The sequence below is a fragment of the Stenella coeruleoalba genome (genome assembly GCF_951394435.1).
Source record: "Stenella coeruleoalba genome assembly, chromosome: 14".
NCBI lineage: Eukaryota > Metazoa > Chordata > Mammalia > Artiodactyla > Delphinidae > Stenella > Stenella coeruleoalba.
The window spans coordinates 13,513,467-13,541,236 of record NC_137160.1 but is presented as its reverse complement, the minus strand read 5'-3'; the positions used below and the strand labels follow the sequence as shown (position 1 = coordinate 13,541,236).

General features: G+C 47.8%; 1 protein-coding gene across 8 annotated transcripts in view; it reads left to right on the top strand.

The window, feature by feature from the left end:
- Positions 1 to 792: 792 nt before the first annotated feature.
- Positions 793 to 27,770, top strand: part of TNFRSF11A (TNF receptor superfamily member 11a) — a 163,989-nt gene continuing 137,011 nt past the window's right edge. For 7 of the 8 annotated variants that reach the window (XR_013831215.1, XR_013831216.1, XR_013831217.1 and 4 more), the window contains exons 1-2: positions 793 to 917; positions 26,502 to 26,583. Coding sequence is in view for 2 of the 8 variants with exons in the window: in XM_079942093.1 (XP_079798219.1) it covers positions 843 to 917; positions 26,502 to 26,583 (157 nt within the window). In the remaining 6 variants the exon portion in view is untranslated. Of the gene's footprint in view, positions 918 to 26,501; positions 26,584 to 27,770 lie in introns of those variants that run through there. The other variant, XR_013831220.1, reaches the window with a different exon arrangement.

Sequence of the window (27,770 nt, the reverse complement as noted above, 5' to 3'; positions counted from 1 at the left end):
AAAACAATACATTCTATTGACCTGAGGACCAGTGTTTTCACACAGAAAAGTTATCTGTGCAAAGGCTTGGGTGTACGTGTGCATCCAGCATCCACCTGGCACGTGAGAGCTGACGTACTCCTAAGCACATGAGGCAGGGGGCGGAGACAGCGTGGCGGCTGACAGCTTGGAGGAGGCAAGAGGAAGTGGCTTCTGGCCGGAAGACTGAACGAGGGATATGATGAAGCGTGCTCGACGTTATATTGGGTTGATCCTTTTACTGAGCTCTATGGAATCTCCGATGGAGACCCTCTCCTCGTTAACTCTTGGTCGAGGTGCACCTACTTTGGGAGGCCCCGCCGGGAAGCCTGAGCGCGGGCGCGAGGCGGGGGCCAGGCCGCCGGGCTGTCTTCCTTCCCCGGGAGCCCGGCCCCAACAGTCCTGGGATGCAGGCCGGCCGCGTCTGTGACCGTGAAAGACACCCGAAGGCAGGTCGCAGGCAAACCTGCGTACAGGGGTGCACAGTGCGGCAGAAGACGCGGGCGGCGGGCGCGGAGAACACCCCAGGTCGCCCCCCGCGACCCTCACCTCCCGGCATCCTTTCCGTCCCCCCACCCCCCAACAAGGCGCGGGAAGCGGACACCGCCCGCCTCGTTCGGGCACCACCTGGCGGGCGGGCGGGCGGGAACAGGTGCCCGGCGCGGGGCGGGGCGGGGCGGGGCGGCACCGGGCGGCGGCGGGGCGGGGCGGGGCGGGGCGGGGCCCGGAGGCGGCGGGGAGGACCGACCCCGAGGCCACGAGCTGCCGCGTCGCCTGGGCAGCAGAGGCCGCAGAGCGGGCCGCCCAGCCCGCCCCTCCGCGCCATGGCCCCGCGCGCCCGGCGGCGCCGCCCGCTGCCCGCGCTGCTTGCGCTCTGCGCGCTGTTCGGCCGGCTGCAGGTAAGGGGGGCCGCCCCAGCTCCCGCTCCCCGCGCGCCGGGTCCCGCGCCCGACGCCTTCGCGGGAACTGGGGCAGGACGCGGCGCGGCGGCTGCCAGACGTCCCGAGACCTGGACGGAGCCGCAGGAGCTGAGGATTTGGAGGGCGGAGAGCTGGGGGGGTGCGCGTTGGACGGTGGAAGGAGGGAACGGGCGAGTGGAGGGGAACTGGGGTGCAGAACGGGGAGTTGCGGGACCCCGGCACCCGGACACGGGCGCTTCCAAAAGTCCCACTTAGTGGCAGGCTTTGGTGGTGCCGTTTATTCTCTAAACATTTCTGGAGCGTCTGCGAGGTGCCCCCGCAGTGTAGCTGCTGCGGAGGCAGCGGCGTGGACACAGACCCTTCCCCCGCGAACAGGAGAAGAAGCGAGGGAAAAATTCGGAGCCGCGGACAGTGCCCATGTTAAGTAACCATCCCAACATACGATTTCTCCTTTCGGGCCATTTTGGACCCGCCGGAGCTCTCGGTCCTTCCCTCTAACTGGACTTTACACGCTCTCCCCACCTCAGCTTCGCTGGTAGTCTGAAGACTAGAGCGATGCTCGCCTCCCGGGCGTGTGGTGAAACAGGATTTGGTAGTTTCTTCAGAAAGGCTGACATTAGATTTCTTTCTTATGCTCCCCTCTTTTTTATGTCTCCCTTCTCCCCTCCAACTCCTCCCTACAGTTTAAGGTCCACCGGCTCAGGTTCTGGCCCAGAATGACATAGAATCACTTGTTCTCAGAACCCTCTGATGATGTTAGGACAAAATAGTGTTCACAGTTGGAGACACCAAGGGACCTGGGGTGCTTCAAGCCAGTAGGGGAGCCAGAAACAGCCCTGTCCTCCGTGCGCTCAGCCGGAATGGGACTGGGACGGGCCGGCGGGCACAACGGGCAGTGGTTAGTCTCACTGGGGCCAGGCCCTGCTGGGGCTCCCAACCCAGGAGGCACCCGGGGCTCCCCTGGCGGCCCACAGGGCTGATAAAGGGCATGAAGAGGTCTGGGGGGGTGCCAGAACAAGAGCATCTTCCTATGTCCTGTTGTCCTCCCCACCCCAAGTCCTCTCAGAAGAGATTTCTTTACAAGATCACTCGGTACAGCTGCCAAATAAATAAAACCAGTTACTGGTTTTCTGCCCTCCCCGGAGGAGAGCTGTAGTGTAGGAAGCCCAGCACCACAAATACTATGAAAGCCTTGTAGGGAAGGGTAGATATTGGTGGTTTTCTGGGTTTCAGTAGTTTCAGATTTCCCTTCTCTGTAAGACTGGCTTAGGCTCTTGTTAACAGCTTTTGGGGGAACAGCTCGAGACCCCAAGAAGACAAGGGGAACAGCACTTGGAGAACTGTGTTTGGAGTGAGGAGAGAGGGGGAAGCCAGCCTGGGATTAGAGCCTTGACAGAAATAACAGGAACGTGCTATAAGGCTGGAGCAGACAATTCTCAGGAAGATTGTCTATTTCGTTTCTACTTGTATGAGTCTCAAGGAACGGTTGAGGGCAAAGAAGGCGGAAAAGCCTGCTGGAATTTTTCATTTTAAACACTTCAGGTGTTGCTTAATTAAGTGTTCAACAGGTTGGACAGAGTGCTGCTGCCTTATTTGAACTACAGGACTAGGGCTCCAGTGAACAGCTAGCCACCTGAGAAAGACCTGCTCACTACACAGTTTTAAAAAAAGCATCTCGGGGCTTCCCTGGTGGTGCAGTGGTTGAGAGTCCGCCTGCCGATGCAGGGGACACGAGTTCGTGCCCTGGTCCGGGAAGATCCCACGTACCGCGAAGCGGCTGGGCCCGTGAGCCATGGCCGCAGAGCCTGTGCGCCCGGAGCCTGTGCTCCGCAACGGGAAAGGCCACAGCAGTGAGAGGCCCGCGAACCAAAAAAAAAAAAAAAAAAAAAAAGCATCTCACAGTGTTATTGCAAAAACTACATATGTACATATATGTGTAAAATGCAGTACGTTCTAACATGAACTCATTTGCTATCAAAACATTTATTTCTCAGAGCTATCTTTCAGCAAGTGCTATCTCCCCCCGGCCCCGCCTTTCCCTTTTGGCTAATTATATTATGTGCGTTTTTAAATCATACCTAAACAGGAAACAATCAAATGATATTGGGATGGCTCTAATCAAATGATGTAAGTTTGTGCCTAGTCTCCCCAGTGGAAATCTATTAATTCTGAAAGGTGGAGCTAGATGTAATGTTGTAGTATTACCCCCCAAAGATACTGTGGTTACAAGCACTCTGTTCAATTACTGCTTCTTTGGCCAACCTGATCTATTAGTTCAAAGAAAGGAATTGCACTGCCGATTAGTTACCACACACTGGGCAAGGCTTAAAGAACTGTTGAGTGTGGAGGATGGAGGAGGTATTGGTTTTGTAAAATAGTTGGCAAAAACAGCTTCTGGAAAGTGCTTTATCTGCAAGTATTGTATTAAATCGATTACATTGTATTAAATCGATTTAAACTTACCTGGGGGGCTGTAAGTTTTGCCTTTTAAAACATCTCTGTGCTTATATCTCTCTGCGCCTGTGTGAGGGAATCTGAGTTCAGACATAAGAAGAGTATTTGCCTACAGAAAAAAACATTTAAAATTTTTATGTTGATAGTTCTGCTGTTTATTCCAAGTAAGAAACTCTAGGAGCAGGCTGTTTTCATTGAGGTAATTGATCACCCAGCCATGTTTATCCCTAGATATCCAAGACCTAAGGGCAGATTCACTCGTACCCAGGCCAGCAAACATATTTGGGATGTAAAACCTTGTGCTGGTGAGAAACAAGGCGAAGACATAGCTGGGTCTTCACAGGTCACAGCCCAGTCAAGAGGATGAGACAGGTGAAGCTGTGATAATAATGACGCAGCCTATGATACGAGAAGCGCAGAGGGTGGTGGAGGAAGGAGGGAATATAGTTGGAGGAATCAGGGAGGACTTTTGGAGGAGGGGGCTTCTGAAGCGGTCTTCGGAGGATGGGTAGGAAATCAAGGGTCAGAGAGGGAATGATCCCAAGAGGCTGTTGTGGGGAAGAAAGCTTTCTATCTGAGAGGGTGGCGTCAGTGGTTTAGGCCTAAAGGAATCTTGCCAAAAAGAGAAAACCCACATATGTTTATGACTTTATAGAGAGCACAAAGCTATCTGGAAAGCTAGCTTAATTCAAGAAACCCCATGACAGACAGGACACTAAACATTTATAGTTTTTGAGATAACACTTGTATGGCCCTTGTTGAGGTGGTAATGTAGACTAATCAGAAACAGATAAGCCGTGGGGCCCTGGAAGGCCTGTGGGGACACCCCGCAGAGGAAATCCCCTGGGTGGGACTGGGACTGTAGGGTAGGTAGGTGACCGCCCCTGCCCCGGCTGTCTTCCTGCCCTGCCAGGCCATCCTAGTGGGAAGACTTGGCCATAAGTTACTACTTCGTTTGGAGAATCACAGACTTGGGGATCAGTGTCCTTTTCGTTCACTTTGTTGATAAATGTTTCAAATGCCTTCCCTGTTATTTCCTTCCCACCACTTCCCCCGAAAATGGCACATCTGTAATATGAACATATTCTCCGTGTTGATAAGGAAATATGAGCTTGCTTTTTCAGTTATCTACCAGAAATTCATATGCCAGGAAAACTGAAACAATAAAGGCATGTCTTTGAAGGTCAATAAATCAGTGTTTTATGAGGCCATGAAAAGGGGAGTTCCAAACCAGGGCCTCCTTTTCAGAGTATTGTTTGAAGAAGGTACCACGTGAACTTTCTCTGCCAGATCAGTATTAAAATTCCCCCCATGCTATTTTCCTATCTTTGAAGCGCATGGAAAATGATAGTGGTGTGTTTTTCCACATGGTGTGTCCAGAGGATGCTGTCTGGGCGGACTCCTGTGGATTGGATCTGCATCCCGCCCTGACAGTTGCCCTCTCTACGAGTGAGTCACCCCCCAGGGCATCTACCCTCGGGCCAGGTGGCCGCCAGGACAGCTGTGGCCTGGCTGCTGTCTCCCTGCAGCGGCCGCCCCCCAGCCCCCAAGGGAAGCATACCTGACCCCACCTCCCGGCCCCCAGAGCCGGCGTGGGTGGGATTCGCGCGCCAGGTGATTCTCCCTGCAAGCGCCTGTAAATTCTCCACCTGGTTTGTAGGAAGTTGGGCACCTAATCTTCGTGTTTCCCTCTGGCTGCCGCGTGGGAGCTTTCTGTAGGACCCACCGCTAGGAACACAGATTAAGCTCAACTCCTCCTTTCTACCCCCCAAACCCAAGCCCCGAGCCTGAAGAAACCACGAGAGAGACAGTGGACTTCAGCAAAACAGGAGAGCGGGTGGGTCTGAAGTTCTCAGTGCGCATTTGAGGTTTAACACTGAGTGGGCGGCGGGCTTGGTTACGCGCAGCCCAGCGGTTCCTCTGCCCTGGTTCCGAGAGGCGCCGTCAGGCTGCGTCCTGCCCGCGAGCCCGGCGGGCGCGGCTCCCCGGCGCCCTGCCCTCCCTCTCGTGGGCAGCGGCTGCTGGCCCCGCTCATCGCCCGGCAGCCGTCTCAGCGCGTCTGCGTGCATGTGTGCTAACCTGCTCTCTGTCTTTGTCCTGTGCGCCACCGGCGCCCCCCAGCCTGGGATTTCTGTGGGCTGCCACGTCCAGGGCACGGCGGTCAACAGTGAGAAAGAGGACTGCGTTTGTGTTAGATGTGCTCGTTTAGCTCAACGAAGCGAGCGCCTCCTCCAGGTGGGCCGCCCTGCAGCAGGCTAAGGAGACGGAGAGCAGGGGCGTAGCCCCCGTCTCCCGGAAGCGCTCGGCCTAGATGCGTGCAGACAGAATGCGGTGGGACACTCCTGCCATCAAGAGTGCTTTCAGAGTGTGGTGGGCGCCCAGGACAAGAGCGCTTTAACCGGCCTGGAAGTGCCGGCGGAAAATACCCCCTTTTCCTTACCGTGCGGTTGTGTGTGTCCAAAGCACAGAAAGAGGGGCAAGGGGGCAGCATGTGGGCTAGGGGATCAAGACTGGTTTGTGCTCTGCCTGGTGGGGGGAACGGTGGGGAGACCAGACCGAGTGCGGCGTTTTCAGGCGACTCGGAAGAGGACAGTGTTCCTGGGCTCCAAGGGCAGGTGGGGGGCGGGGCCAGCACTCAAGGGCCTTCTGTGCAAGGAAAACAGTTTAGATTTTATCTCCGTGTATTGTGAGCTGGGGAGGGACGTGGTCAGATGTGGAGGTCATGGGGAAGGGTGCCATGGCGCTGGGGGGAGGAGGGGGTCCAGGGCGTGGTAAGGAGGCCACAGCCCCTGCTTTGGGGAAGAGCTGGTACCGGCTTGAATCGGGTCAGGAGGGTGGCAAGAGAAAGAAGTGCAGGAGCGATTTCAGAGCCAGCAGGCTGTGCTGGGCGCCGAAGATACAGGGCAAAGGATGTGGTTGGACCTATTATTAAAAAAAAAAAAAAATGTGGTAGATGTCAAAACAGGACAGCTGACCATTTGATTGTATTTTTTCACAGTTTATTAAGGAAACTTCTGTCTTAGTCCAAATCAGAATCAAAGCAGGTTCAGGTTCAAGTAAAGAAGGATTGTTTTTTCCCCAAACAAACAATAAAGAAGGTCGCAGTTTAGGATATGGAATCGCATCTGCTTTGGATTATCTTACTGGGAGGCAAAGGTCCTTAGACCCCACTGGGGTTAAAAAACAAGCTAAGAGCCCCAAGGCATTGGCTCTGCAGGAAATTTGTGTGCTCTGCAATTCAGAGCCATTTCCTGACCTAAAGGTGTCTTTGAATCAGAGGTTCAGGATGTAGGCAGAGTTTTAAAACTCAGGACTAAAGAGATAAGCAGTCAGTGACCCCCCCAAAGAGTCCAGCATCAGAGCTGGTGTGGCCTGCGCCGTGGTCTTCCCACGCTGGCCTGAGATAGGTCACCTGCCCCCAGCAGAAGCAGTGTTTACCTTGGACCCACAGCTCAGCAAAAACTTTTTGCTTGCATGAGACACCTTTTCCTGGTGGCTATTAGTGCCTCAGCTGAGTGTTTCCCTTCCTCTCTGCCCACCCCCGCTTCTGCTCCCCACTGCAAAAAGTCCTAGGCTAGCAGGTGACACAGAGGCCCGTCTGGCACAAGCAAAGTCAGAGAGCTGCCAGGTTTCCAAGTGGTAGGAAGAACCGACTGCAAAAACTACCCTTTCTGTTCATCAGAGTAATAATAACTCATTACATTTCCTGTGCAGTGTTGAGAGTACAAGAGCCACTTCCTCCAGCTACCAGAAATTTGAAGACTTTCCATTAAAAATGAGGAAGAAAAACTCTAACTTTTTGTGAATGTGATGGTTAAACCTGGCAAGCAGGGAGAGTGGACATGTGCTATCTCACAAATCCTATTAGCGCTGCAGCATTTGCTGGCCTGGGTTCTCGTTACCCACCCCCAGAATGGGAAATGAGCCACTTTTCTAAGGTTCTGAGTTTTAAAAAATATTTGTTCCTTCTTGGAACATCCTTAGCAACTAACTTAGAAGTGTATCCTTAAGTAGCACAAACAGCCACCAAATTCACATCCAGTTGAAAAAATATCTGTCGAGGGTTCTCAATTTTGTACCCAAGGTAGAAGAACAGGATCATGTCTGAAACGTTCATGGGAATTGAGAATCTGTTCCATTTTTCAAGCCTTGTAGAGATTATTCACACCCACCCTTGCTACTCCACTACATTATTTAACAATTCCCAGTGGCAGGAACTTCCCTATAGCAGAATCTAATACTGTGTCACAATTTGACTCCATTTCCTCAAATTTATTCTTTCATGGGGGTAAAGATCAGTTGGCCAACGTCGTCTTTATTTTTATTTAACAATTCCCAGTGGCAGGAACTTCCCTATAGCAGAATCTAATACTGTGTCACAATTTGACTCCGTTTCCTCAAATTTATTCTTTCATGGGGGTAAAGATCAGTTGGCCAACGTCTTCTTTATTTTTGTGTTTCTCTCGTTGAAGATTGTCAGCCCACTACTTCCCCTTGCTCGGGTTATTCATGCTACTTCCTTTAACCTCTCTGTCAGCCTTTTTTCCTTTCAATTCTCTGGACCCTGGTTTTGCACTTCCATAAGACACTCTGGAAAACGTCAGACTTACCCCACAGCCTGTGCCCTGGAGAGTTCCCCACCTAGTAGGGAAAATAAGACAGCCCCGTCTTCAGTCCTTGCAGTTAAGTCTAAAGCTTCCGAGAGCAAGACGCCGCGGGAGCGCAGAGCGCACAGGGTTGCCGTGGAGAGCTGGGCAGGTGGCGCCTGTCTGGGCCTGGAGGGACAGTCATGAGTCTGAGGGCAGAGTGAGCAGGGGAAGGGGCAGAGGTGGGACAAGCAGAGCCAAACAGGAGAAACTCAAGTCCTGTCCGTTTGTCCGGGGCCCAGAGCTGGCCAGAGACCAGGAGAGGCCAAGGCCAGCTGGGGATGGGAGGGGTGCTGGTTAGTCACGGACAAACCTCAGGAGGGTGTTGGGACTCTGTCCTGTGGAGGGGGGGGGCCCTGGACCCAGCATCCGCAGCTGGGAACTTGTTAGAAATGCATGTTCTCGGGCCCCACCCCAGGCCCACTATATCAGACACCGTTTAACCACCTCTGCAGGGGATTCCGACGCACACTCGAGTTTGAGAACCGTTGCTGTAGACGTGGGATTCCATAAAAAGATTTTGAGCTCAGCTGTAAGTTAATATATGTGGTTAATGTACTGAAAGCACCTGCCTCTTGCTGACTCCGTCCTGTGTGCCAGGCATGTGCTAGGTGCTTTACATAGATTTTCTCTAATCCTCACTCCACCTTGCCAGGAAGATGAGAAAAGTGAGGCACAGAGAGGTCCAGTTTGCACAGCTCATAAGTGGCGAGCTGGAACCGCTCCCACGTGTCCGCCCCAGTGGCATGGCATTAACCCCTCAGGGAAACTGCTTATGCAGTCACCTGTACGACAGGTAAGCAGCAGAGAAACAAACTTCCAGGACATGGTGGGGGGGGGGGTGGGCAGAAGCAAGCTCTTTTAGCGTTTTGGGAAATAGCATAACCAGTTTGCATTCGCGGGGCTCGGCTCAAGGAGGTACATTCATTGAGGCCTTTCTGTTGTTAACTGTCATTGAGCAGAAGGAAGAACACTATGACTTTAAGGCTGAGTTTAAACAGGCACCCTGAGCAGTCTCAGCATAGGGTCCCTGTGCCAGTTGGTCCCTGACTCAGGAGGAAAAGAAATGTGACATTTTGAATCATCTTTGCCACTTCCTGAAGCAAAGGCATCTCTGACTCCTCTATGCCACACACACCCCCATCAGAAATAAACTGTACTCTACCACTGACTATAGCCCTGCTCCTGCGTTTGTCAAGACAGTTCACAGGCCATGTTTATCCCACTTCTGCCACCTGTCAGGCTCTGTCCTGGACAGGGTGGGGTGGGGGGAAAGTGCCCCTTCTGATGGGCTTAGGTTTTCTGTGTCCCAGTTGGGATCCCTGTGACCAGGCCATTGAGGTCCTACTTAGTTGTAAAATTACAAATAACCAAAGCACTAGAATGCACAACCAGTCTTTTTTTTTTTTTTTTAGGAGATTGCAAATTCTAGAAGGAAGACTTTTTTTGGGGGGCGTGCTGCATTGGGTCTTCGTTGCCACGTGGCTTTCTTTAGTTGTGGCGAGCAGGGGCTACTTTTCGTTGTGGTGCGTGGTCTTCTCATTGCGGTGGCTTCTCTTGTTGCAGAGCACGGGCCCTAGGCACACAGGCTTCAGTAGTTGTGGCTCACGGGCTCTAGAGCGCAGGCTGAGTAGTTGTGGTGCGCGGGCTTAGTTGCTCCACGGGCATGCGGGATCTTCCCGGACTACGGCTCAAACCCGTGTCCCCTGCATTGGCAGGCGGATTCTTAACCACTGCGCCACCAGGGAAGCCCACAACCAGTCATCTTAACTGCATGGAGCAGTCCTCACGGGCAAGGGAATGCAGGTGTGACCGGCACCCGGCTGCTCTGTGCCTGAACAGCGAGTCCAGGGTGGCCTGGTGAAAGGGGCCTCATCCAGTGTGAGAGGCATTCTGTTCCCAGCACGAGGGACAGCATAAGAGGCTGGAGCAGCTGTGTTGTGTGTTGATTAGGCGGACCTGTGTTCTATCCCTATTAGAAAAGACAATTTGAGCCCAGGAAGAGATTTCTGATCCTGATTTTGCAACCCCTTTCCCCCAGGGTGTCTCTAATTTTGCCCCCAATTGGTGCAACCTTTCCAAGTCTACGCTTGGGAGTGTGAATTTGATTCAGAGCTAGTAGGAAACTATCACAGTTTTCTGTAAAGGGAAGTTATAAGGTCACAAGTCCTTCAGGAAAAGTTATTCATTAATTTACCTAGAATTCGAGCATTTGCTCTGTGTCTGGCACTGTGCCAGTCGGCTTATCAGTAACTATCTGAATGGGCTGCCTTGTCTCCTTGTGAGGAAGCAGAAATATGAGGAAGGGAAAGCCTCAAGCATGGTGCCTGGCACGCAGTAGGTGTTGCAGGAGGCCCACTCAACATAAATGGTGTCTGTCTCCAGTGATGGGCGAGGTTGTTCTCAATGTCCATTACGTAAATGGAGACAACTGTACAGCGTTTGGGAACATGAGAAAGTTCTGGCTCTCGGTCTTTAATGTAATCTCTGACCTTGCTACTCAAAGACCAGCAGTGTCAGCATCACCTGGGAGCTTGTTAGAAAATCTGCATTTTAGAAAGATTTCCCGTTGATTCTTTTTCACGGTAAGGATCGAGAGGCACTGCTCTGTGAACATGGCAGTGGAGGAGAGTCAGATTCCCGTACCTGGCACAGTGCAGCGCTTAAAGGTACCGAATAATTTTGAGTGGTTGAGTTCGTTTTATATATTTTTAAAATTCTTTATTGGAGTATAATTGCTTTACAACCTTGTGTTAGTTTCTGCTTTATAACAAAATGAATCAGTTATACATATACATGTGTTCCCATATCTCTTCCCTCTTGCGTCCCCCTCCCTCCCACCCTCCCTATCCCACCCCTCTAGGTGGTCACAAAGCACCGAGCTGATCTCCCTGTGCTATGCGGCTGCTTCCCACTAGCTATCTATTTTACATTTGGTAGTGTATATATGTCCATGCCACTCTCTCACTTCGTCCCAGCTTACCCTTCCCCTCCCCATGTCCTCAAGTCCATTCTCTACGTCTGCGTCTTTATTCCTGTCCTGACCCTAGGTTCATCAGAACCTTTTTTTTTTTAGATTCCATATCTATGTGTTAGCGTACAGTATTTGTTTTTCTCTTTCTGACTTACTTCACTCTGTATGACAGACTCTAGGTCCATCCACCTCACTACAAATAGCTCAATTTCGTTTCTTTTTATGGCTGAGTAATATTCCATTGTATATATGTGCCACATCTTCTTTATCCATTCGTCTGTCAATGGACACTTAGGTGGTTTCCACGTCCTGGCTATTGTAAGTAGAGCTGCAGTGAACATTGTGGTACATGACTCTTTTTAAATTATGGTTTGTTTTTTAAAAAAGTGTAGGTTAGTTGTGGCTGAGACAAGAGAAGATGAAGCTCAACTGTGTTAAAAAGAAAAAAAAAAGGGAAGAAGAGATGAGTTCAAACAAGTCCAGGGATAGCACTAGGTGTGGGGTGTAAAGTCTTGAAAAGCAAGATAGATGAAGGGTGCCGAGCATGACAGTGATTATTCTGGAGGCCAGGGCAGTGGTGCCTGGTGCCCCAGCCACCTCGACGGGGAGGGTCCCCCTGCTGCATCTCCCCCCAGGTCCAGAATCCTGTGGGCACCTGCTCAGTCGCCAGCACTGGCTTATCCTTCCGGAAACTTCGAATCTAGTTGATGTCCTTGCATGTGGCCCTGTGAGGCCATCAGAGCGTGTGAGATGTGGGATACATGAGATACATGGTGGGATACAGGAAGGGTGGAGGGTCTCGTGGGTCAGAGTCCCCGGGCGGGGCTCCCCAGGAGAGGTGGGACGGGCCGAGTCAGGAGGGAGGGCTGGCGTTTGGATTGGTGATAGAGGCGGGGAGAGCCGAGCAAAGCATGGGGACAGGGTTGGCACAGGAGCAGGCGTGCTTAGTAGAGTGACGTGTGGGTGGTCAGCAGGCACAGGGGACGCAAAACCAGGTTAGGGGGCTTGGAATGCCAGCGAGTTAATCAAGGATCCTGAGCGGGGGGTGACCCTGAAAGTGGTGTAGGACCATCTGTTGAAAAATGCTGGGGACAGGCGACTGGGGGGAGGGGCGGTGTGCTGAGGGCCTAGTTGCAAGCTTTCAGTCTACCAGGAGGAGCAGACGCACGAAAGACAACCGTAGAGAATCAAAGGGATTGGGACAGGAGACAGTCCTGGTGGATGTGAGATCATCTAGCGCAAGGGGCTAACCAGTCCAGGTGTGAGATCTGAGGTTAAACCAAAGTGGCCAGTGTGGGCAAGGTCATGTGTCAGACTGGTTGACTTAGGCTCCAGGGTTGAGTAGGATGACACGGGTTGGCTGGACGAAATGGAGCACGTGGAGGCCGGGGGCCGCAGTGTGTTTTAGGCCTAGGATCCAGGGCAGGGCTGCTGAGGAGACAGTAGGAGGAGGGGTTGGGGTGAGACTGAGCCCACGTGCGGGCCCGGGGAGCCTTGCTGAGGCGCTGGACTTCATCTTGGTCTTGAACGATCTCTGACCTTGCCACTCAACAACCAGCAGTATGAGCATCACCTGAGAGCTTGTTAGAAATGCAGGGTGAGGCCCCACCCCACACCTACCCAATGAGAATCACCTTTTAATGAGATTTCCAGGTGATTCTGTGCACTTTTAAGAGGCGGGCGGGGGGAAGTCTAGTCCCTGCCCCGGCCACTTTGGGGGCTAACCACCTTATTAGCTTGGTCCACCCCCAGTATGGAGGCAGAGCCTAGGAGGGTCCTTGGCATCCAGCAGACCAGCACACGCTTGGAAGCACAGGGGCCATTAGCGCTTACTACAGGAAAGAAGAGAAAGCAGTTCTCATCTCAAATGAATAAAAGTTAAAAAAAAAAAAAAATTCAAGAATGGCAAAAAAAAAAAAATGTAAAAATTAAAAACTCTTATGGCAAATATTATATTTCCTGCCTGGTGATAAAAATAGTATGAAGTGCTTATTATTTAAAATGTTATGTCCACTACGAACCTAAAGTCAGTATCACACGGTCCTGGAGCTGCAGGTGCATGTTAACTCACAATCTGGGTAAATTATGTCATCAGTTGTGTGAGTTTATACTCCAGCCTCTCCTCGCTGTGCTCGTCACACAGGCCTTCCTGCTGTTCCTGGTCCAGCCAGGCACACACCCTCCCGGGGCATTTGCAAATGCTTTTTTGTCCACCTGAACTACTGCTCTACCTGACACTTGCTATTAATTTGGCTTGTTCCCTCACTTCATGCAGGTCTCCACTCAAAAGATCATCTCATCTGCTGAGGCTCCCCCTCATAATCCCATTACCTTACTTATCCTGTTTTATTTTTTTCATCACAGTCATTCCAACCAGATTCCGTTACATGTTTGTTTACTGTCACTCTTCTCCCAAGAAGTAGAATGTAAGCAAGGACTCTGTCTAGTATCTGCTGTATCCAAAAAACTTAAAATTGTGTCTGGCACATAGGATGTGTTCAGTTAACCTTTGAGGAGTAAGTGAATGCATATTTAATTTGTTCCACTTTTAGGTTGTCAACTCACTGAGCACGTCTTACTTAAATGCTAAACCTCCTTGATTGTTTTCTAGAGAGCCATGCAGTCATGCCGTTTAGACTGGGAAGGTTTTTCTTAAACAGGAAAATCAAAGATTTCTTTCAAGTTGGTTAAAATGAACCCAAGAGTCCTACAGCCCTCTAATAACCATTCCAGTCCTATATAATAAGTCAATGCTGTTGACAGCTAAATTGAGTCCTGTGAACAGGTCCATGCAAAATGAAATTACCCCATAAAAATGGGCAAAGGACTTGAGTGGACATTTCTCCAAAACTGGCCAAAAGGCACATAAAAAAGATGTTCAGCATCGTTAGTCATTAGGGAAATGCAAATCAAAACCACACTGAGAGACCGCTTCATACCCATTAGGATCGCTATTACCAAAAAAATGGAAAATAATGTGTTGGTAAGGATGTGGAGAAATTGGAACCCTCCCGCATTTTTGGTGGGAATGTATTAAAATAGTACAGCAACTATGGAAGAAAGTTTGGTAGTTCCTCAAAAAGCTGAACATAGAATGACCATATTTGTGTGCCAGTGTTCACTGCAGCACTACTCACAACACAGAAAAGGTGGAAACAACCCACGTATCCATCAACAGATGAACGGATAAACAAACTGTGATGTATTCATACAACGGAATATCATTCTGCCATGAAAAGGAATGAAGTTCTGATACATGCTACAATATGGATGAACCTTGAAGACCATGCTAAGTGAAATAAGCCAGACATAAAGAGACAAATACTGTATGATTCCGCTTATATGGGGTACCTAGAATCGTCAAATTCACAGAGACAGAAAGCAGAATAGAGGTTACCAGGGGCTGGAGAAAATGGGGCATTATTGTTTAACTCCAGGGTTCCCAGGTGGAGGGGAAAGTGGGGAGTTACTGTGTAATGGTTAAAAGAGTTTCTGTTTGGGATGATGAGAATGTTCTGGAAAGAGACCATGGTGACGGTTATACAACATCATGAATAATTAATGCCACTGAATTGTACACTAAAAAAATGGTTTAAATGACAAATTTAGTTTTATATATATATATATATATATATAATTTTTACCCCAATAAAAACAGTTTTTAATTAAAGTGCCCCCAAAGTTTTTTTGAAAATGGGTTTTCAAAGGACTGGCATAAAAAGACCTAAATTCAGTGTTTCACGATGGAGACAGCCCTTTCTCATCTCCCTGAGATAAGCCACTTTCTTTGCTCCTCCTGCAAGATCTAGACTCCCTACCTTGTTTGTTCATGCCAGCTCTTTACATGGCTATTCCTTCCATAAGACACCAGTCATTCCCTCCATCAGACACTGTTCATTGCCAAAAGGAGTTCACACCTTCTTGTTGGCCCTTCTCATTCCACCATTGTTTGCAGTACACTCCATGGTGCTGCTAAAAATGACCGCCCTTCTACAGCTGCCTCTTCCCAGGACCCCACTCCCCTGCCTCTGCATCTGCCCCAGGTCTCCCACTGCCCCTCCTCTCCCCCTCCACCAACCCAAGCCCCATTCTTCACTCCTCTGCCCTTGCCCCTGCCCTCTGCACTTTGTGCATCTCCCTCTGTGATTCCTTCCCGTGTAATCCAGGCCGGGTTCCCTCCCCTTCCCAGTCCGTGACCAGTGAGGGTTGCATCCAGGGACTTGGTGGAACTTGATCGTTCCAGTGCACCAGGTCTTGTATTGTCCTGTGGGTCTCTATCTGTTAGTTTTCTCTCCTCTGTCTGCCTGTGTCCTGTGCTGCGACACACTTTGAGAGGCTAGGGATGGACTCATTCCCTTTCCTACACAAGCCAATCCCTTGCACAAGTATTGATATATGAGAGCTCAGTAAAGACAGCTTTGAAGATGTGATGATAGCAGAGCTTTTTAAGAGACTGGTACTTTGTATTATTAAACCCTAGACCAGGCCAAAATTTGTCTTCTGGTCATAATCAAATGAAAAGTCATCTTACAAGATAAGGCAAATGACTCAGTCAAAGGAATGACTGGCCTTACTCTAGTGTCTGCATAGTGAGGAAATCAACTCACAACCCCTTCATGGGGAGTGGTCTGTATGTGGGGAGGGGGTTGATTCATATTAGTGGGTTTTCAATGAGACCAGCAGGAGTTGACCAGCTGTGATGAACACCTTCGAGTTGGAGTTCTGAATACTCTTTATCACTGGAAACACATTCGTAAAATGCATTTTAGAATGCCCCAAATCCCTTAGTAGCAGGTCAATTATTATAATAGTATTCATGATGGTCATGATTTTCTTCACATTCTTCTCCAACAGACACATCTTTTCATATTGTACCAATCAGAGAAGAGTTGAGCCTCACTTTTTTTTATATGTAAATTATTTATTTTTGGTCGCGTTGGGTCTTCGTTGCTGCGCACGGGGTTTCTCTAGTTGCGGTGAGCAGGGGCTACTCTTCATTGCGGTGCGTGGGCTACTCCTTGTGGTGGCTTCTCTTGTTGCGGAGCATGGGCTCTAGGCATGCGGGCTTCAGTAGTTGTGGCATGAGGGCTCCGTAGTTGTGGCTCTTGGGATCTAGAGCAAAGGCTCAGTAGTTGTGCCGCACGGGCTTAGTAGCTTTACGGCCTGTGGGATCTTCCTGGACCAGGGCGCAAACCCGTGTCTCCTGCATTGGCAGGCGGATTCTTAACCACTGCACCACCAGGGAAGTCCTGAGCCTCACTTTCAGCAGCAGAATTTTTTTTTCAAGAGCTGTGTGTATTTGTCATATATGGCCTTTATTATGTTGAGGAAAGTTCCCTCTATGCCTACTTTCTGCAGGGTTTTTAGCATAAATGGGTGTTGAATTTTGTCATCTCAATGGTGAAAAACTGAAAGCATTTCCACTCAGATCAGGAACAAGACAAGGTTGCCCACTCTCACCACTCTTATTCAACATAGTTTTGGAAGTTTTAGCCACAGCAATCAGAGAAGAAAAGGAAATAAAAGGAATCCAAATTGGAAAAGAAGAAGTAAAGCTGTCACTGTTTGCAGATGACATGATACTATACATAGAGAATCCTAAAGATGCTACCAGAAAACTACTAGAGCTAATTAATGAATTTGGTAAAGTACAGGATACAAAATTAATGCACAGAAATCTCTGGCATTCCTGTACACTAATGATGAAAAATCTGAAAGTGAAATCAAGAAAACACTCCTATTTACCATTGCAACAAAAAGAATAAAATATCTAGGAATAAACCTACCTAAGGAGACAAAAGACCTGTATGCAGAAAATTATAAGACACTGATGAAAGAAATTAAAGATGATACAAATAGATGGAGAGATACACTATGTTCTTGGATTGGAAGAATCAACATTGTGAAAATGACTCTACTACCCAAAGCAATCTGCAGAGTCAATGCACTCCCTATGAAACTACCAATGGCATTTTTCACAGAACTAGAACAAAAAATTTCACAATTTGTATGGAAACACAAAAGACCCCGAATAGCCAAAGCAATCTTGAGAAAGAAAAACAGAGCTGGAGGAATCAGGCTCCCCGACTTCAGACTATACTACAAAGCTACAGTAATCAAGACAGTATGGTACTGGCACAAAAACAGAAAGATCAATGGAACAGGATAGAAAGCCCAGAGATAAACCCACACACATATGGTCACCTTATCTTTGATAAAGGAGGCAGGAATGTACAGTGGAGAAAGGACAGCCTCTTCAATAAGTGATGCTGGGAAAACTGGACAGGTACATGTGAAAGTATGAGACTAGATCACTCCCTAACACCATACACAAAAATAAGCTCAAAATGGATTAAAGACCTAAATGTAAGGCCTGAAACTATCAAACTCTTAGAGGAAAACATAGGCAGAACACTCTATGACATAAATCACAGCAAGATCCTTTTTGACCCACCTCCTAGAGAAATGGAAATGAAAACAAAAATAAACAAATGGGACCTAATGAAACTTCAAAGCTTTTGCACAGCAAAGGAAGCCATAAACAAGATATAAAGACAACCCTCAGAACGGGAGAAAATATTTGCAAATGAAGCAACTGACAAAGAATTAATCTCCAAAATTTATAAGCAGCTCATGCAGCTCAATAACAAAAAAACAAACAACCCAATCCAAAAATGGGCAGAAGATCTAAACAGACATTTCTCCAAAGAAGATATACAGACTGCCAACAAACACATGAAAGAATGCTCAACATCATTAATCATTAGAGAAATGCAAATCAAAACTACAATGAGATATCATCTCACACCAGTCAGAATGGCCATCATCAAAAAATCTAGAAACAATAAATGCTGGAGAGGGTGTGGAGAAAAGGGAACACTCTTGCACTGCTGGTGGGAATGTGAACTGGTACAGCCACTATGGAGAACATATGGAGGTTCCTTAAAAAACTACAAATAGAACTACCATATGACCCAGCAATCCCATTACATTACTGGGCATGTACCCTGAGAAAATCATAATTCAAAAAGAGTCATGTACCAAAATGTTCATTGCAGCTCTATTTACAATAGCCCGGTGATGGAAACAATCTAAGTGTCCATCATTGGATGAATGGATAAAGAAGATGTGGCACATATATACGATGGAATATTACTCAGCCATAAAAAGAAACGAAATTGAGCTATTTGTAATGAGGTGGATGGACCTAGAGTCTGTCATACAGAGTGAAGTAAGTCAGAAAGAGAAAGACAAATACCGTATGCTAACACATATATATGGAATTTAAGAAAAAAAATGTCATGAAGAACCTAGGGGTAAGACGGGACTAAAGACACAGACCCACTAGGGAATGGACCTGAGGATATGGGGAGGGGGAAGGGTAAGCTGTGACAAAGTGAGAGAGTGGCATGGACATATATACACTACCAAATGTAAAATAGCTAGCTAGTGGGAAACAGCCGCATAGCACAGGGAGATCAGCTCGGTGCTTTGTGACCACCTAGAGGTGTGGGATAGGGAGGGTGGGAGGGTGGGAGGGTGGGAGGGAGGGAGATGCAAGAGGGAAGAGATATGGGAACATATGTATATGTATAACTGATTCACTTTGTTATAAAGCAGAAAGTAACACACCATTGTAAAGCAATTATACCCCAATAAAGATGTAAAAAAAAAAAGCTGTGTGTAAAATATATTTCTGTAAAGTGAATTGTATTTTGGACACTCAGGGAGTTTTCTATTTAAACCCTCTGATTCTCTGTATCCACTTCCGTCTTGACTTAGACCACATACCTGGCTTGCATAATGTGGGGTCTTCACACTCTTAACATGTTCCACAGTTCAGTGTTCTCCAGGGAGTGCGTGGGGTGATCTGCTGGGGTTCACAGGAGATCCCCAAAAGCTGCTCCTTAATTTTATCTCTTTAATTGATAACATACTATCTTCATAGGTGCCTGTGTAATGTTCTGAAGTATGAAATGTGAAGCTTTGGTTTGTGCAAAAGAAAAACAAGTCTGATGTTTTCTCTGTAAACCTGTAAGCTTGAAATTCTTTCTCTTGAAATTCTGAGTTTTTCTAAAATGAAAATGTCTAGAAGGGCATTTGGTCATAGCTCGATTCTGTCCCAGTTGACAGAAATCACTGACAGAATCTAGCAAACACTTTATCAGCAGAAGCTTTGAGTAAGCTCGCTCCCTCCCCAGCCCGGCTTCCGTTCCCATCACCGACTGAAGCTCCAGACAGAAAGCCACTACCATGACTCGGGCCACCTGCCACCATTTCAGTCTCATGAGAAAGCACTTCTTTATGTGAAGTCAAACATGCTTTAAAAAAAAATAAGCCTTTTGGATTAAAAACATGTTTCTCTGGGAATTCCCTGGCGGTGCAGTGGTTAGGACTCCACACTTCCACTGCAGGGGGCACGAGTTCTGTTCCCAGTCAGGGAATTAAGATCCTGCAAGCCTGGAGGTGCAGCAAAAAAAAAAAAAAAAACCCAAATCATGTTTTTCCAATTGCCCAGCTGAAACAGTCTGCCGTCAGCTTTTGTCATCAGAGCCATGTTAAAACTAAACAGGGATGGTACGCTCAGGAAAATTGCCAGGCCTTCAGAATTTTTCTACGAGTCCCTGGTCTCTTTTCCACCCTCTTTCCTTTTTCTGTCCCACTCCTTTCCCTCCAGCCCCCCACCAGGGAACGATCTGATAAAAGTAATTGGTGTTCACCGATTCTGCCCAGGTGCCTACAGTAGCATCCCCCCTACCGACCGCCAGCCAGGTGTGCACCCCTCTGTTGAGTGAGTGAGTGACGCAATTCCCGTCCCGCCTCATTCCCCCAGCTACCTGCTAGAAAGGTCCTTCGCTTCAAAGTGAAAAAACAGAGCCTTCGTTTTTCCTGAGTATTGCCACTTGCCATTGATACATCATTTTCCATGAATGATACCATCTCATCCTCACTGCAGTGGGATGGATGCAATTATTTGCCCCATTTTACAGGTGAATAGACTGAGGCTTAGAACTGACTTTCTTCCCCCTTGTCCTCAAATTGTAGAAATGTAGACAGTTTTATTAAAGAAATGTCAGGCATTCTTCTATCCAGGCCAACTCTAAGAGCTGCCCTGGTTGGAAGAATCCTGTCCTGAAGTCTGCCCTGCCCTAACTGCCCTAACTGACCAGGGGAGCTACCTGGCCAGGCAGCTTCTTCCGTCTTCACCAGCGCGCTGGTACCATGCTCCCTTCTCCCTGTGTCTTTCTGGCCCTGGCCTCTGCTCTGCTAAATCCCTCCATTCTGGCATGTCAGACTTTACTTCAGTGAGTGTTTCATTTTTCTGTTTTCTCTGGAAACCTGCCTTATCTGATGTGCAAGCTCAAAATGATTCCTCTACGATATCCACTTCCAGTGCTGAACTTTTAACCGAGAGGCATGACAGTGGATGCTTTCTTTGCAGTAACAGACATATAACTGTGCCATGTTCAAGAGTAGAAAGCCAGATAAAATAGAGCAGGGCCACTGGAAGCTTCTGGAGAAAAGGAGCTAAGAAAGGGACCAAACTGAGCAGGTCCTGTAGAACATCTCGGTTGAAAGGGTCTGTGTTTGGATTCACTAACTGAAATGTTTTGAGGGGAGAAACTTAGACCTCGTCTCTGGCCTGACTGCTCAGCCAGCTAAAAACAGAGACATTCAAAGAAATGGACAAGAAGGAACAGCATTTGTTTGTCGGTTCCTCTGGCCTATGACTGAGACCTTTTGTTTGTTCGCTGTTCATTTATTTCTAAAAACAAAAGCCTTCAGATAGAAACAATTTCCTGGTGTGAGACCCTCATAGTAAAGCCGCTTTCTTGGTGTTCTCGGGAACACAGGTCACTAGTAATTGATTTCTATTCCATTCTGGATTAGAGCACTTTTCATTCGTGACTTTCTTTTTTTTTTTTTTTTTGCGGTACGCGGGCCTCTCACTGCTGTGGCCTCTCCCGTTGCAGAGCACAGGCTCTGGACACGCAGGCTCAGCGGCCATGGCTCACGGGCCCAGCCACTCCGCGGCATGTGGGATCTTCCCAGACCGGGGCACGAACCCGTGTCCCCTGCATCGGCAGGCGGACTCTCAACCACTGCGCCACCAGGGAAGCCCCGTGACTTTCTTTAAGGATATTTTTTTCAAGGGCAGCAGAACTATTAGGTGTTATTTTCACATCCAGTAGTTTCTCTCTTAAGAAAAACCACATCTTTCAGTTGACTGTAACATTCAGAGATTTGATACCACCTTTACTTAATTTACAGCCAAATTCTCAAGTATAGTCATGGGTGATATTTTATAAAATGAAATCTATGGAAAATCCCTCATTTGTTCGTCTGGGTTGGGTTCTTTTCCCCTTGGTTTGACAGAAGGAGCCAAGCTTCTTTCTGTTTTGTTATGTGTCAGCATGAATTTTTAGTAGAGCAGAAAAGTAATTTTAGTGTTCATAACAGCTTTCACTACAATTAGGTTGATTAACAGCACGAAAAATAAATATTTAGGTCAACCTTCCCTGCAGGATTCTGAATCCAGACCCTCCGGTCTCTGCAGCTCAGCTCACAGAAATGTTTCTTCAGCTTGGGGTTTCTCAGGGTTAGACCCAACATGGCATTACACTGGGAAATAAATCCACGGAGCTTTATAAAGACGATTTTGATGTACAATTTATTATCTCCCTCCGGCCTCCCAAAGCCTCGCACGGACTGTGGACATGCTTATTCCAGAAGAGTTTGTCAGCCGTTAAAATTAAATACCAGCCCGTATGCCCTGAAACAAATACACACATGACACAAAACACACAAGAAAGTGAGGCAACAGATGGCCAATAAAGCAGGTGTATTGTCTTGCCATTTTAACTCCTTTATTTAGACTTTCCAAGGAGTTTAGATGGGGGAAGGAGAGGCAGGGGATGTAAAGGCTATTTGCCATAAACAGACTCTATAGTGTTTCTTATACACTCAGGGGAAGTCTGTGAGAAAGCAGAAGTTAGTCGATGTAAACTCTGGGGGCCAAACATTACTTCTGTATTTCATTGATTAAGAACTGTGGTCGGTAGGACATGGCTGGTTTTTTACGAGACTTCTAAGTACCATGCATGAATCAAATCGTATTCCCCAAAACACAAGCGCTGCAACAGACCTGATTTTGAATGTATGTGACTGTATTCTTTATTCAATAGATAGACATTTTAGAAGTGGTTCTGCTTTACTTGCTTAATGAAAACAACGATGGTTCCAAAGCTCTGTTGTTTTAGAGGGAAACAGGTCAATCCTGAAGGCAAACTAGACAAAAACGTAGGTAACTCAAAGTTTGTACGTCTCAACTCGGTTACCAAAAGCCTTCTGTTGCTACATCTTGGGCAAAGAGAGGAGACTGGAGGTGGTTGACAAAATCACCCGATGAACTGAAAATCTGCAGCCTTCTGCTGAATCCCCCCATTCCCTGGGAGGTTGCTTCCAGAACACTGAAGCAGGAACATGTTTTTATCAAATTACTGCCTTACTAGGATTGCTACCAATAATAAGAGCTACTACCTCATAACCGTTGGGAGCTTGGTCTTGGGGGCTAGAGTCAGGCCCAAATTCTGAGCTGTTGGGAGGGAAGGGCCAGAGGACCAGGAGGGGCTTGAGCAGCCTGGAGGCTCTCCCAGCTGCTGTTGAGATGGGAGATGTCAGAGCTAGAATCTGTAGGAAAAAGAAGGGGTCATACCATATGCTAACACATATATATATTGAATCTTAAAAAAAATGGTTCTGAAGAACCTTGGGGCAGGACAGGAAGAAAGACGCAGACATAGAGAATGGACTTGAGGACACGGGGAGGGGGAAGGGTAAGCTGGGACGAAGTGAGAGAGTGGCACGTACATATACACACTACCAAATGTGAAATAGCTAGCTAGTGGGAAGCAGCCGCATAGCACAGGGAGATCAGCTCAGCTAGGTGCTTTGTGACCACCTAGAGGGGTGGGATAGGGAGGGTGGGAGGGAGATGCAAAAGGGAAGGGAATATGGGGATATGTGTATATGTATAGCTGATTCACTTTGTTATACAGCAGAAACTAACACACCACTGTAAAGCAATTATACTCCGATAAACATGTTAAAAAAGAAAAAGAAGGGGTCAGACTGGGAGGGATTGAAGGGCATTCGTTCATTCACATCAAAAAACCACCAGTCTGGGGATGTATTTGGCAGGCTATCCAGACAGAGGGAGGCTGGTGTCAAGGAGATCCAGCTCAGGCTAACCGGAAACCGAGCCCAAGAAGGTTGGATGTGGGAGCTTGGGATCCAGGAGGCAGGCAGGTAGAGCCCTTCTGGCCTGTAGCATGGAGGGACAAGTCCTCAGGGGATCAGCAAAAGGTGACAGGCCAGGGTGTCCAAGATCTGGACTTCCTAATAGTTACAAATGCGGGGACTGCAGTGCAGAGAGCAAACCACAGGGTTCCTGGACGTGGAGCTTAGGATCAGAGTGAGACCATCACAGGGCAAGCTTTACGTGCTATGTGAAGTCTGGGGAGCTGCAGATCCTCTAATAAGAAGGTCATCCTAGAGCTACAGCTCTGCCAGTGGGGGAAAAGAAGCAGAGAGCTTCTTAGAAGCAGAGAGGCAGAACAAGAGAAGGAAAAAACACAACAAAGGCACATCTTGCCTTCTGAAGGTGTAGGCCTCCTACAGAGAGTTTTCCAGATTCTTTTTATTTACCCACAAACCACATTTCCGTAACCATATCTATGTATGTATGTTGCCTTTTGAGTCGTATATTTATTGCCATTTTGAAGGTTTGAAGGTGTGCTGCAAAGTATCTGATGTAACTCAAGAGTAAAGTAGGGTTCAGTTTAAGCTATACCTTAAATTAGATTAATTCCATAATTTTCTGCCTCACCATAGCCAATTCTCCCAGTAGCAGAATTGCTTCTGCAACTTAAAAGATCTGTAATCCTAGAGCTGTGTCAAACAGACATATCAGTTTTGGAGTGATGAAGGTGTTCTGGAGTTAGCAGTGGTGGTTGCACAACTTTGTGTATATACAAAAAAAACACAAAACAAAACACTGAATCGCACCCTTTGAAAGGGTGAGTTTCATGGTATGTGAATTATATCTCCATTTTAAAAAAAGAAGACATGTCCAGGTGTAAAGTCACAGTAAGCTTAGGAGACAGATATGGATTCTAAGGAATAATCTGTGAAAATCTGTTTAAGAGCTGAGACATCTGGTTACCTCTGGAATCAGTAGCTTCCCCATTTTTGCTAGGAGGTATTATGCTCCTGGGTTAGACGGCGGATGGGTTGAATGAATCACTGCCACTCTCCTAAACGTGTAAACAAATTGTCCACATATTCAGGTCAATGATGCTCACCAGGTACCAGGATTTGGAGCCCAGGGCACAGCCTGTAGCACCTGACAGACCTTCTAAGCTGCTGCTTGGGGGGAGTCCTTTTACCAAATTCCCCTAAAGAGAAGCTGTGTGTGTAATACAGACAAAGTCTGTGCTCATCTTACAGAGGCTCTTGCAGCTTTCTTATGGGTCAGAAGCCATCGACCTTTATCTCCCACCACACATTTCTCTTGTTTGCCTTTGTCATCAGCATCGCAGGAGCGCTCACATATCATCAGGCTCAGACGAATCCTGTTTGTGAGACAAAAGTTGCGCTGACCGAATTCAGCTGCACCGTTTTGCCTCTGTTACTGTGCCAGGCGCAGAGAAACAGATTCCTATAAAAACAAAGAGAAAAAGAGACCCGAAAGGAGAGGTGGGGTGGTTTCTGTTACATCATTCTTCCTAATGTTCAGTGGGCTCACTGCACTGTCCACCAGACCCTGTCACGTGGTGAATGCTCGGGGAACATCAATCTATGTTATCAGGGGTCCACAGAGAGTGTTAGGTCTCGGAAGCAAGTCCGAATACAACCTTCCTGGCATACCTGGCTCCAGAAGCACATTTGACGTTCTCATCAGCCTGAGAGTAACTGTCCCTGGCCCCAGCCCTCCTGGAAGCCCTTTACCTGGCCTGGGGGAGGTCGGAGAGGTCCGTACTGGGGGCATCCTGCACACCGTACTCAGCTAGCCTGGGTTTTTCTGGGTGTGGTGCTCTCTCTAGAAAACTTCCTTCATAACTGAGGTACTGTGAGGATGCACGGCTTCTTCCAAGCTACACTATTTCTACACCTCCCATCCAAGCTCTTGAATAGGCAGGTGAAGCCCTCTGATTGCTCTGACCGTCCTTGGTCTTGTCTCCCGGGACTCTGCTGATGGTCTCCACTGCCAGCCCCACCCGACATGCCACTTCAGGCCTCAGTATCCCTGTTTGAACATCTCATGCTCTGCCAAAGACGGCTTCCTTGCCCTGCCCTCCACTTCCACGGGCCAGTTCCTTTTTCCTCATCTGGCTGAGTTCTTTTTTATCCTGTGAGCCTGTGCTCACTTGTCACACTCCTTGGCACACCTCCCCTGGCCTTCAGCTGAGGGAGGGACCCACCTGGCTCCATCATAGCACACACCCTGGTGTGCGGAAGTCCCTTGAGGGCAAGGTTATAACTTTGGATCCCTGGGACCCAGCAGGAGCCGGACCCTTGGTACGCACAGTGTGAAGTCTGTGCAGCTGAGCCCAGTGCTTCATCGTTCAGTTCATCGCTCCACTGCCTGCCTGTCAACAGGAATGTGTGGGTTTTTTTCTGACACTGAGAAAGCTGATAAAGAAAAGAGCTTTTCTGTGGCAAACTGATAAGAATCTGAGTGATTGTAGGGGACTTGGCTTTTTGTTTTGTTCTGCTTAGATGAGCAGACTTGGAAATTAGTATTGGTATTAGAATCATACAGAAAGGAGACAAGGTTCAAAGAGCTGAAGCAGCTTGTCGGGGATCCCTCAGCCAGCGGGCGGTCGGTCAGGGCTCCCGGCTGTAAGCCAGAAGGCTTCCTGTAACCCCTTGCTGTCCCACTTTTTCAGATTCTCTGCATGTTTAAAATTTTAAAAGGTAAGCAGTATTAAGCATCTTTTTAAAATCAGAGCTAGCTTGTAAGACCACCGTTGGCCTCCCCTGGTATAAGACACATGTTAAGGGGCCCCATTCTGTCCTTCTACAGTCTTATGACCAAAGTGGACTGAGCAAACTGTCCACCATGTGATGACACAGAAGTGGGACCAATTTCGTACGTGGGTTGTGTAAAGCGGTTTTCAACCTTCTGTGTACCATTTGTAAATTTCCCTTTCATTCGGCCTATTACCAGGAGCATGACCGAAATTGTTTTAAATGCTTAAATGGATTTGGGTGCCAGAATCATTGGTTTTGTACATTGTTAGGGAGAAATGGGCTAGAATAGGAAAGCGACATCTTTGGGAGGGGGGTGGTATTATGCAGAGCAGTTTCAGGACTGTTTACGGTGATTTCTTATACTTTTCAGAAATGTGAGTCAGTAATTCACTTTCTGTTTTCTCTAGAAAGAACTTGTGCCTAATCTCTACCTGATGCTTCCTTTCTCTTTAGGTGACTTTTCAGATCACCTCTCCGTGTACTAGCGAGAGGCATTACGAGCGCCTTGGACGATGCTGTAACAAATGTGAACCAGGTTTGTACCTCCAAACCTCCCGTCATTGTACTCCAAAAGCGGGTGGGGTTCTTTTTTTAAATCTAAGGAACCATTTCTATCCTGCCAGACAAAAAAAAGAAATCGGGTAGGCTTTTTATGGCGGTGACAGGTAGTGGTGTTTGTCACTCTGAAGACAAAAACTTTTCTCTCAGTAGATGAAATCACCTAAAAATCAAGAGCAGTTTCAGAAACTGGTACTGGAATTAAGTACATGCTGGAACATGAATTAAGTACCAGCTTTCCAAAACGCTGTTTCTTGAGAAGGCAAGATGGTTTCTGAAACTGTTTTAGAAGTTTGTGATTCAAACTCTCAAAATATGAGATACAACTCTTACTTAAAAGTATTATTTTGCAAAATCCCCTGGCGGTCCAGTGGTTAGGACTCGGGACTTTCACTGCCAAGGGCCCAGGTTTGATTCCTGGTGGGAGAACTAAGATCCTGCAAGCCATGCGGTGTGGCCAAAAAAAAAAAAAAAAAAGTATTATTTTCACAGAAATTAGCGGAGGATGGGGGTGGTAATCTATCCTAGAATCACTGCTAAAAATTGCCGAAACCCTGTTATAACTCCTCCCCACAATACCTGCTGAGGGGTAGAAGGTGGACTGGTCACCACTTCCCCAAAGTTGCTCTGCCAGAAGGTGACCAAGTGTTTCTATGGCCTCAGTGAAGCCCCAAGTCCAGAGGGTCCTCACTCACTCACTGTTCTGGGGAGAGGAGGAGAGCTTTGAGGAAAACGTGCTTACCTTATAACAAGATACTTTAGATATTTTAGCTACAAATACTTTTTGGGTTTGTAGAATGAAGATCCAGTGATTTTCATGCGTGCATGTGTGTGTGTATTACTCTCTGATCAAACTAAGTTAACCGTGAGCCCACAGTATACTTGGGACAAAAGAAGTTAATACCCACGTTGACAGTAGAGGGGTTTTGAAGATGGGAGGGGAGAGGTGAGAGGAAGTTCCTCTTGCTTAGCCCCCAGGGAACCCCTCAAGTTCTGTAGGCACCAGTTTGAAAACCATAGTTCTTTTCCTGAGTCAGCAGAGGTTTGCGGTGGAAGGGGTGATCTTTTACTTAGAAGACCTAAAAGACTGCCGTGAACACAGGCACGGCAAACCCAGGAGAGGTTATCTGAGCCAGCCGGGAGGCCTGAGGAGCCGTCGCTGTG